Here is a 12,062-nt window from a genome sequence, read left to right as displayed (position 1 = left end):
GAGTTGGGGGGGTTTCGACCATTGATCCAGTCAGGGAGCGAGCGAGGAAGGAAGGAGTAGGAGTAGCATATTCTATTCCCTGACGACGAGATAGGAGGCGAACCACATTCCCTGTCCCTGTCGGATCTCTGCGATTTCAACACCTTCGTCTCCGATTCAGCATTGGTTGATGGATTTGGGTTACGATGGCCCCGCCTTCACTGGGTCAAACCGTCGTCGGCCTCACCTACACGTCAAAGAAAGGCTTGATCGGAATATTGACATCGGTTGAAGGCTTGCTTTTGCCATATCATCGTCAGGGGATAAAATCAATAAAAAAACCTGCAAATTGGATTGCACATCGATCTGGTAGAGTGAATATTGTACAGTACTTCCCACCCTTTCCCTCATGAATAGGATAATTGATATTAAGATTGTTAAAAGCCGATGAAAACGAGGTTTCATACTTGTCACCGCTAAAATAAGTAGACCATCATAATAATATCAAGATCTTCAGGCATTTACGCCAGACATAAAAGATATGAGACTGCACTTCCGATGCTAGACTAAGGTAAAAAAGAAGAAAAAAGAAAGAAAGAAAACCCTCTCTCATTTGGATCTTAAATCGAATTCTATAAACAAGATTACTCTTTTTCATCGCCAAACATTTTGATAATTCACAAGACCCGAAAATGATATTTAGGGTTCTTAAACTAAACTGGGACTTTGGTCATCACATGTACAAGCTCATATTTACAATTAACTGAAAGGAAACATAAACAACAATTTGATCATATACATTGAAAGCAGGCAGAAACGAGTTAAAGATCCAAGACCCACTGGGGATAAGACTGTATCGAACTGCATGGACCTGCATAAAAATAAGAGAAAATGATTTATCCAAAATATAACCCACAAATACATTCTAATTATGGAATATAAATTAGAGTAGCCAACTGAATTACTGATTTTCAGAAATTGGCACTTCACATAAACTGACTTGCATAAGAAATTACATTGAATATGTGGGTGTGTGTAGCTCCGATACTAGTGGATACTAGTTGTGTCATTTATCTCCAACACCAATATAGAACTCTGATCAATGCCTAAATTAAAGCAATCAACAGCTTGTCCACCACAAGATGCAAGAATGAAGAGCCAAACAATTAGATCCTCATTCATAACCTGCAAGGTTTCAGGATAGATCCACATTCATCGGAAAGGTGACCCTATTTCCTGAAGAAAAAGTTTTGTGACTCCCATCAAAACAAAAGAAACCTTCGTTTCGTTAAGAAAACATATCCAGGTTTGATCTTGAAGGACAAAACCAACACCTTATTTTCAGATAAGCTTTTATTTCTTAACTTGGGAAAATTTATAAGAAACCATTATCCCAATATTGAGTTGATATATGTAAACCATTTTTTCTCCATTTCCTACATAATACTGAAGTTTGAAAACTCAGTTATGGCATTCAAGTTTGATATATTTCAGTCGGTTTAACAAGTTGCACTCCAAGTTTTAGCTTGGATAACAAAATTGATATCATGTTTCAGTTTCAACCTAGAAGCATGAACACTTCAATGTGCTATCATGTCTCTGTGCAAAGGGTATCTAAAAATAACTTCAGGTACCACATAAAACAGACTTACAAGAGTGTCCTCAATCTCTTCTCTTCGTACCCTATCCGTCATAGATGAACCTTACTGGTGTAAGACAAAATTCTTTATGAATACAATTGTTTCATAATGTGTATCACGTGTCTGTTATCACGACAAAATGAAAAACTATGCATATACCCTTAACTCTTGTATTTCAATACTGTGACAGCCCTCCACTTGTTGAACATTTTCTAAGCATCAATAATTTTATTAGATAACTTAGTAGATAACTTAGTTAACAATAGCGAACATGTATTTCCCTGTACATCTAAACTTTGTCGTATATCTGTCTATATTCATTTTCTTTAAAGCACCGTTAACCTCAGCAATCCAAACTTTTTGATAGTAGTTCCTACTGGTATTATGTTGTTTGATCCTATTATATGCTTTATGTAGTCATCATTAAATTCTATAAAAGCAATCTCCTTTGCCTGTATCTAATTTCATCATCATTATGGCGAACATAATGTTTACAATTCCAAAGAACAAATGCCCCTATCATGTCAACAAGGTGAAGATCGATAACATCTGTGACGCAACAATCTATATATGCTCATACCTGCAAAAAGAAAATGGATGCATGTTACCTGAACTGGGTGTCTCCCTATTGGCCTTATGCTTCTGCAGCATCCCAACTCTCTAGCATCATTTATTGCTGATATATGTGGATATCAAATGGAATGCATACTTCTTTCGTATCATTCAGGATCCATTTATTGATGATATGTGGATATCAACTGGGAAGCATACTTCGAGTTGTATCATTCAGGACCATTAAGACCTATTGTTGTTTGCCGTAGTACTTCAGATGTCCGATCAAGGCCATGAGACGCAACCTACATTATGTAAGAAAAGAAAATTTCAGATAAAAAAAACTAGAACTCACAAAAGTGGAAAACATATTAAAATCATAAAATTTGAAAAACATTAGTATTCATTGTTCAAGGTAGCTATTGATATCAAGTAACCTGTATGACTACCATATCAAACCCAGGAGGTCCTAATCTATGTCCAATAAAACTCCCATTGCAAGAAAATGCTTTCATTAAACAAAAATCATATGAAAGTAGAAGTTAAATCTATTCACCAAATACGTAAGAGCTGCATATCGCTCCTCATTCAAATACAGAGGTCTTCCTCTATGCATGTCACGATCCTGCAAAAAGAAGTATATTAGAGAAGGGGGAAATCTCAGCCAAAGAAACAGAGAAAATGGATACATTGAGGATCAACTTTAATGCTTAAGAAGACAGCCAAGCATATAAGCCAATTATGAACCAAGAGACAATGAGAAACTAATTCAATTGTTTGTTTCATTAGATGTAAGCTAATATATAATATGTTTGAAACAATAAAAAAAATATTAACCTAGTCTACAGAGACCAATTTAATTTCTTCATAACAACCACAAATACATAATAACGCTACAAGTGGCTACAGTTGTTTTTAGAATAAGCAATTAACATTTCATTTATATAAAGGGACAACATTACAACCATCATACTCCCTTTAAAAGTACGAGTTCAGAAAAATCTTTCTATGGCCAATATTAGCCTTAGGTTTTTTTGAATATTACATTGTTATCCTAATCTATTCTAATTATCTTATCTTCTTTGAATTGGTAACCAAATGATTTATTCTATTCATAATGAGACTTAACATGTTATTTGATAAAATAGATATGTTTCATATAATTCAAATCATTTACTTAATTTTGTTCGTAGTGGAATCTAAAAAACATATGCTAGCCAGCACCTAAAAGTTTTTGGACTTTGTAAAAAATATTCTCCAAGTTTTTTAAATTACAAAAACACCCCTACAAATTTAAAAGTTTATTAAAGCATCTTGAAAATTATAAATTTTACTTATCTCAATTTAGTGAGAAATCTGAAAAAATATATGCTAACTAGAAAGTGAAAGTTTTTTGACTTTGATGAAAATATCTTGTAAGCTTTAAAATTATAAAAACACCCCTAAAATTTAAATTTTATAAAAAACACCTTGAAAATGTCAAATTTATAAACATACTAAAAACCTACAAATAACAAAAACAACCCCAAAAATTTATGAAATTTGCAACACACTCTAAACTTTTTACAAATTACAAAATAAAACCCTCAAAATTGTAAAATTTATAAAAATCCTGATAATTTATGACCTACCAGTACATTAAAAATATAGGAATTATAAATATCCCCTACATAATTTATAATTTATAGAAAACACCATTAAAAGTTTTAAAAATTACAAACAAACATTTAAAATTAAAAATTTACAAAAAACACCCTAAATTTTTCAAATTTATTAGTAAATTGAAAGCATAGGAAGTATTAATAGTCTATAAACAATTTATAATCTATAGAAAAGGTCTATAAGTTTAAAAAATTACAAAAAGTCCTTAAAATTCATAATTTATAAAAAAAACTCCATGAGAATTTCTAACCTATTAGACACTAAAATGAATATGCAAAATTACTAACCACCCCTAGAAAATTAAAATTTTGTAAAAATATCATACACCTTTTAAAAGTATAGGTTTAGAAAAAACTTTTCATGATAAATATTACCCATAACTTTTTTTAAAAGATCATAACTAATTGAAAATCTATTAAATTTAAAATTTATAAAAAAAATACCCTTAAAGTTAAGTATATTGCAAATTACCCCTCCCAAGTTTAATAATTTTTAATAATTTTTTTTGTAATTCCTTGATTTCAATGTAATGTTTAATAGTTTTGTGTATTTGTAAATTACAAATTTTAAGGTGTTTTCACACTTTTTAAAACTTTTGCGGGTGTTTATTTTGTAGTTTTCCAAATCTTCATTGTGTTTTCAGTGTAATGCACATATACATCAATTAATGATGATATTAAAGAATAAGTCCTTTTTAAAATTATTAGATCATAGTTAAGTGTACACATCACTATTCGTAGGCAGTATAGTTTATATATGCAAAAAAATTCAGACAATCTATGTAGTGGTTAAATTTTTTGACTTTAATGTACTATTTTTTACAAATTATATTCAATGTGAACCCACCATATAATTTCGACTGTGATCATTATAATTTTAATACGTTTGATTGATTGGCTATATACGTATATAGACCATAAATTACTTTACTTTCTCACATGAGCTAACATTTGGTGCTTAATAATTTAAATATTACTTTTAAATTCAATATAAAAAGGAGCTCTAATAATATTTATTAATTTACCAACAACATAATACAATCTCAATTCTTATTTTTTGCTGGAGATTTATTCTATAGTTACGTGTATCAAATTAGTAACTAAAATAATAATTATTTATGTTTAAATTAGGATAACTGTAGTTGGTCACTCACTATAATATTTTTATGAATATGTATACCTTACTTTCTATAGCTATCTACATTGCCCATGTATATTTTATAAATTAGTTCTTAATTTGACATATTAAATAATTTTTCATTTGTAGAAATTTCTCCTTTGATTTTTAGACTGTGTAATCACTATATCACCATTCTAGCATAGAAAGGAGTCAAAGGACTTCACTCTAAATGGCTTCAAGCCAATGTTTGAGTTGCACTGAAGTATACTATTGTTACTATGTGTATATACTTTATAAAAAAATCATGTCAACACTTTTTAAATATAAGAGAATATTCTAACCTCTGATATTATAAAAACTAAATATAGCCAATTGAATAATTAGCAAAGAGAACTTACATCAGAAAAATATGAATAATAAGATAAAGAGGAAAGGTAATGGCATTACCAATAATACTACATATAGCAAAATACAATGTAAAGTTAACCTATTTTGTGGAGCCCAACTACTGGCTATAAGTATCGAGATTTCTATATATATACTTTATAATTTATTAAAAATGATCATATAATTTTCTATAATAAAATTAATTTAATATTCAATAATAATATCATTGTAATAATATCATTATTAGAAAAAATTCTTCATGAATCAATATGCTCTTTACGATATATAAGCTATGCACTCTAAATTCTTGTCTTTGATAGAGTCAAAAAATTTGAATACGAGCATCTAACATGTTGCTCTCACAACAGCAAAATCCACTTAGGAGATATGAATATTCTAGATGAGTTATGTATCCTATATACAATACAATTGTCCTAAGCAAGTGAGTTATAATAGCATTTTACATTCACATCGTTTGGGATAAGATTTGATAGGGACCTTGCATCAAAGAATTTTTTTTATATATTTAGAGCACATGGTGAAATATATCATAATCTCCCTGTTCTAATATCGTAAGAAAATAATTTTTCATACTTTTAATTTTGCTTATATGATACAGAGAATAAGCTATAAAATTGAATGAGAATATTAGATAATATAAATATAAGCGAAACATCAACTAAAAATTAACATGAACATGAGACAAACCACAACTAAAAGTTTAATGGACATATTACAAGTAAATTCATATGTAATATTCTTTTGCGAATTGAATGATCACCCATCTTTTGAAAACTTCAAGATACTAATAAATAGAGATATTGTATTAAATTAATGTGTTTATAATTCATAAATAGTAGATCACGTAGTCACAGTTTGGGTTAAAGAAAATAATGATAATATTTTATTTGAGAGAGAGATTATTGAGTTGATGATCAATCCCACAAAAAAACTTTGTTTTCTTTTTTTATTTTCTCTATTTTTATCAATTTAAATAATCGTGACATTCAACCACGTGCATATCAACTCATGATATTCAACCACGTGCATCTCAACTAGTACACATGAAAGTATCACTATATAATTATATATATCATATATATATATATATATATATATGAAAAAATGGGTATGTTTCGTGGTACCAAAGCAAAATTATCTGGTGGTTGGGATATATAATATCATAATATATATATATTATATATATATATATATATATATAGAGTAGAAGAGAGACGACGAGAGAATGCTTCGGTACCAAGCATAAAGTTTTGTGCTTCGCGTAGTGAGGATGTCCTCATTCTCATCCACTCATTCAAATGGCGCGGGACCACAATTCCATGGTTACAGAGTGGAATGAGATGAGCGACACCTCGACTACCAAACACAAAATTGCGCTTGGGGGGGGGGATGTACCAACTACCATTTTCTTTAATTATATAGTATATACTATTATATACTATAATTATATATATATATATACTATACACTGACTATATTATATAATATATAAAAATAATACATTTTCGCGATTCAAACACTAAACACGTTACCTCTTCACCAAAAGCATCCAAATAGGGAGACGGCCAGGCTGACTCGCGCAAAGATCTCTGAAGAAACACTGTGGTCCTCTGTAATCCATATCAAAGTCCACAATTGTAAATGATTGTAGAGCCAATAAACAAAATTTAAGCCTAAAAACATGTTGGCCTAGAAGTTAATCTGTTCGATGGTGCAATATGTGTACATACCCGGATCAACAAAAATACACCAATACCGGCACCGCAGACTGTTGCATGATTCAGGCATTTACTTGCCCTTTAAGGAATAACCGGCATGTCAGGTGAACAGATATATAAGCATAAAATACATGAGATCCAAAATTGATAATAATATTCTTATCTCGGAAATACTGACCTGCAACAGGACTTCCAATTTGGAGAACATAATCTGCTACAAAGCAAACAGAGTGCAGGTTCCTCCGGGACAGACTTGCAATTGGAGCACTGCTGCTTTATATACCTGAGATAGCAACCGTTAATGATCAGTAAATGCTAGAGACAAAATAATATGTGTGTGCATGTATAGTGGTAACATGTTTCTAAAATAATCATTTGTAACCTTTGAAGTAGATCCTGATAGAGGCGAGGTAACTGAATCAACTTAAAAGGAACCGCAGGCGTGGAAAACAAAACAGTCCTGTTATTACGAACACTGAACTCCTTGCAGAAATGGTTACACCATGTTACAGCTAAAGAATGCATGAATTCATTCTCGAGAACAGATTCTAGAGAGTGGATTTGAAACATATTTTCCAACTCATTTACTCCATTTAACTCTTCAGTGGTGACACTATCTAATACACTGCCACTAGCGCAAGGATTTGATTTCCACATGCAAGAACTTTCAAATAGTGGGCCTGGCATTGAGGATTCTAACATTTTACAGAGTAACGCACACCTTCTAAGATAAGGAAATGTCAATCGGCGGATCATATCCTTGGGATGGCATGATATGTCAATATAGTTGGAAAGAAAATACTTCCTCACATAGTCACATTCTCCCATCATCTTGCAGATATCATTAAGAACACCATCACCGAAACATGAAAAATCAAAATGTTGTTCGTTATAGCATGTGACTAATGCCTGCAAAGCAGCAAATTAAAAATTACAAAAACATGAGCATAAATGAAGACAAATTTTGGAATTTAAATTTATAAATGGTAGTTTCTAAACGAATATGTGCATTTCCATACCTGGACAACACAAACATAATAGAAAAGGTGAACAAGGGGGATAAGGAATTCACTAGATGATATAAACGGAGAAGGAAGACAAAATAGAGTCCAAACTAGTGAAGAAAAGGGATCATGAGCTAGGATAGGATCGGCAACTCGTCCAAAGAACAGAGTATCAGGAAAGCTTTCCCCCTTGTCTGCATGTCCTGAAAAAAGAAAGATGTGGCAGAAATATGAATATCCGTGCATTTTTTATGTACAATTATTCAAAAGAAATGAGCAAACATTTCCCTCCAAATCTCAAAAATTATGAACTTTCCCACTAAAAAATTTCTACAAATTGGTCACAACTAATAAGAAAAATATGGCATGCAAAGCCATGGTTATGAGGCAATATTGCATGCAATGCCAATACATCAGTTAATAGTACCTCACACTGGCCTTTAGTCAACTGGACGCGAATCCAGCATAAACATGACAAGTTTGCAAAGGAAGAAAAGGTGCATGCAAATAAACATAATTTAATTGTTGATTTAAAAGATACCCTTTTTATAGGCTTAACACATTGGAGATGACTCTTCGTCACTACAGCACACTCCAATGGGAGTTTGACGGGTAACTTCTACAGCTGTTTCCAAATAATGGCACCTAGCTATAATACGATTCTTGCAGTATTATAACTGAAGTGAAACTGTGCTACTTAGTAATGCTTGATCCATTTTACTTAGCTGCATTACTTGCTAGTTGCGGTGCACATCTTCTCTTTAGTATTTTGTGCCATCTGAATTCATTGTTCTGGAATGAATCTCTCGGCAGCAGTATCCGACAATATCCAAAGGAAGTCTCATCACACATGCATACGCACACTTTTGCCACGCACAAGCGCGCACACAAATGAAGCCTTCATGTGCGAAGCCTTCTCTTAGGCACTTGTGGTCCACTCACCAACAGCTACGTTGATTTCCCTCTCATTCAACCCTAACAATAAGCTACGCAATGACACTTAAATGAATAAAATAAAAAATAAATAAAGCAGCAGCGCATAAGATTAACGTTTTAATCTAACAGGGTTGACATCATTTGATGAAAATGTAAATTCCATCTATATAAACTCATCCAAACAACATTATTCTCAAGAGACACTTATGCTTCATTTACTGCAGGTGATGTACGATTCCCCAAAACGACATAAATTACATTTTTCATTATCAATATTCTCAGGATACACTTATTTCCTTCTTATTCTATAAGTTGTCATTGGTAATATGTCTCCTACACTTCAAAGCTCCTTGACCACCAACAGCAAGAAAAGGTAGAGAAAAATACAGCACAAAAAATTTCCTAAATATCACCTGAAAACAACCTCAATCTTCAGATATTAGCAAATACAGGTCTAATAATTCTGAATGTACTACAAAGACCAAATAAAAAAAGTATTAGAATGTAAACATAGAAAGCAACCACATACTCAAAGTATCAAGGCCTTCCTCTTTCCCGTCTCACATACAACATTCACTTGAACTAATTGTTTGATAGCAGATAATTGCGTTCCACATTTAATCAGAAATTCTTAGTCAAAAAGGAGAAGAGAAATTACTGAAAAGCGTTCTAGAACATTAACATAAAGAGACCTTGGAATTTGACCACTACTAGAGGGAAACTGTCAAGATGGAAAGATGACATGTGAGAAAAAATACTATCACATAAAGTGGGTTACTGTTTTCCTTCTTAAATATAATAACACTACCATCACAATACCAGCTTACATCAGAATGTCGGAAAATTTTAGCAATTTAAAGGTCAAAAACCAACCTCTAGACGCCAAGAATCTATGTGTATGCAATATTTCACAGAAGCAAAATGTTCAATATATTAGAATACACTGAAAACATAGAAAACTTCATATTATAGCTCCACTTGTTTAGCAATATAATATCAGAAAGAAAGTGAAATTCAGTTTACCTTTTTTCTCATCCGAGATTGAGGACTTGTCTCCGGACACACCAAAGCAAATCGAACCTGCTAATAGTTGGATACCCCTGAATCTAAGAAGAACATCATGCTGACTTGAAAACCGAGCAGTCTGAGCAATACTCAACAACAGTGAAAGAATAAATTCATCAGAACCAAGTTCAGCATATAAAGCCTCTAAAGACAATGAACTGGACAAGCACTTCTTCGGCTTCCCACGAGCAGCAATTTCTGTCGATACAAGGGTGTACATAAAAGTGTCCCACAGAATGAGAGATTGATGAAGTCTCCCAGAGGCTAGGAGATTATCATAACCGGGAACAGAATAAAGCATACACAATTTACGGAATGCAGGCTCTAGAGCTGATTTAACATTTACATTCTGCTTTCCGGAAAGAGCTTTCCGGAACCTGCCATGTCCAACAATTTTGGCCGTGCTTTTGAGGAGAGATAAAGCAAGAGATAAAGCGACTGGAAGATTCTCCTTTGGACTCTCAATGGGCACAATCCGTCTCACAAGTTTATTAGAGATTCCAGAAGGGAATGCAGGCAAGATTGAATTTGCAAACCTGCGGCATACTGGGCAGAGCAGCTCTCCCTAGAAGGGGTATGGACACATATAACTCACCCAACAATTGAATACCGAATGAGTAACTTTCGTGGTAAAGATAAATGTCTTACCAGATCTGGATCCACAATGTGACCTCCTTCAAAACCAAGTCTTCTCAGGTGCCTGTATTCAGAAAAGAGAAATCAAGATCTCAAATTAAATAGATACAGGACCAGAATCATTTAGCAATTGCCGTATTTGAGCTAAACCACAGTAGGAGAAAAAACTAGGTCATATACTAGTCAACGAATACTATGCTCCCTAAGAATCCCATGCAGAAAGCGTTTAATGAATTTTTATAAACTGGTCAACTAGTAAGGAACTAGTTAATAGATCAGACTAAGCGATGGAAACTAAAAGAATACCAACCAGTCACATTAAAACCTGTCATATCTTGCTGGTTGATCGCAACAAGAAGTTCATTAAAAGACGATAAACTTCTGCCATATTAACTACGACATGGGCTAACTTTTCTTGAGCTAACCAGACTGCAACATTCTTCAAGAACTACGTCTTTTATTTTAATTTGATTCAAACAATGATCCTCATGAAATTAACATATATTAGATACTTCCAAACAATATTTTCAATTATTATCCAAATAATGAAAAAATAAAATGAAGAGAAAGAAGTATCATTTCTATTACTTCAAAGAATATGTGAAACAAACAAAAGAAGTGATACTTCCTACTTCATAGTTTAGGAAGTTACTTCATTAATCTACTTCCTACTCCTAATACTTCCGTTAATCCAAATGAGGCCTAAGATGAAACTACGTATTCTTAATTTCTCTGCTAGGGATATATAGAAGGGGTTTTTGCTTTTAGACCCATTTGTTTACTCCCATTTATTTTTAAACCCAAGCACTATTATTTGTATCTTTAAGCCCAATTCACCTTTTGTATTTATCTTTAAACCCAATCTTCAAAATACTATATTTTCATCACCTGTTTTTATATTTTGGAGATTGGGTTTAAAGATAAATACAAAAGGTGAATTGGGTTTAAAAATAGAAATAATAATGCTTGGGTTTAAAGATAAATGGAAGTAAACAAATGGGTCTAAAAGCAAAAACCCCTATATAGAAACCTGTAACATGACCTTTTGCATGTGTGTTGTTCAAGCATCTCAAGCTGGTAAGTGGTGAATCTCAAATGGTAACTGTCAAAATGTAACAAGCGAACCACTAACATGAACCAGAGCAGGGAAAAAGATAAAAAGAATGCCCATACAGACTGGTGCATCGAGTATTAACAAAATTATGAATAGAAAAAAAGGCATCCAAGAGAAGAGTAAGCATACCTTCAACTAAATTATACGGCAGACAGAATTTACAATACATGCACCCCACAAGAATTGAAGATAGCATATGGCTTCCATTAGGAAAATTTACTGGAACAAA

At 32.5% G+C, this 12,062-nt stretch overlaps 1 protein-coding gene across 2 annotated transcripts in view; it reads right to left on the bottom strand.

Annotated features, from left to right (window-relative positions):
• The window catches only part of LOC109848400 (E3 ubiquitin-protein ligase PRT6), a 21,171-nt gene continuing 9,676 nt past the window's right edge, over positions 568-12,062 (bottom strand). Inside the window, exons 9-19 of one of the 2 annotated variants that reach the window (XM_020417872.1) lie at positions 10,732-10,783; positions 10,042-10,648; positions 8,098-8,285; positions 7,461-7,987; positions 7,257-7,361; positions 7,091-7,157; positions 6,893-6,970; positions 2,728-2,796; positions 2,228-2,476; positions 996-1,215; positions 568-850 (exon numbers count right to left, since the gene is read on the bottom strand). In XM_020417872.1, the coding sequence (XP_020273461.1) occupies positions 2,402-2,476; positions 2,728-2,796; positions 6,893-6,970; positions 7,091-7,157; positions 7,257-7,361; positions 7,461-7,987; positions 8,098-8,285; positions 10,042-10,648; positions 10,732-10,783 (1,768 nt within the window). In that variant the 3' untranslated portion in view covers positions 568-850; positions 996-1,215; positions 2,228-2,401. The remainder of the gene's footprint in view (positions 851-995; positions 1,216-2,227; positions 2,477-2,727; positions 2,797-6,892; positions 6,971-7,090; positions 7,158-7,256; positions 7,362-7,460; positions 7,988-8,097; positions 8,286-10,041; positions 10,649-10,731; positions 10,784-12,062) is intronic. The other variant, XM_020417871.1, reaches the window with a different exon arrangement.

The sequence above is a fragment of the Asparagus officinalis genome, chromosome 7, assembly GCF_001876935.1.
Source record: "Asparagus officinalis chromosome 7, Aspof.V1, whole genome shotgun sequence".
NCBI lineage: Eukaryota > Viridiplantae > Streptophyta > Magnoliopsida > Asparagales > Asparagaceae > Asparagus > Asparagus officinalis.
The sequence above is the reverse complement of the archived record's forward strand: the minus strand, read 5'-3'. Positions and strand labels throughout refer to the sequence as shown.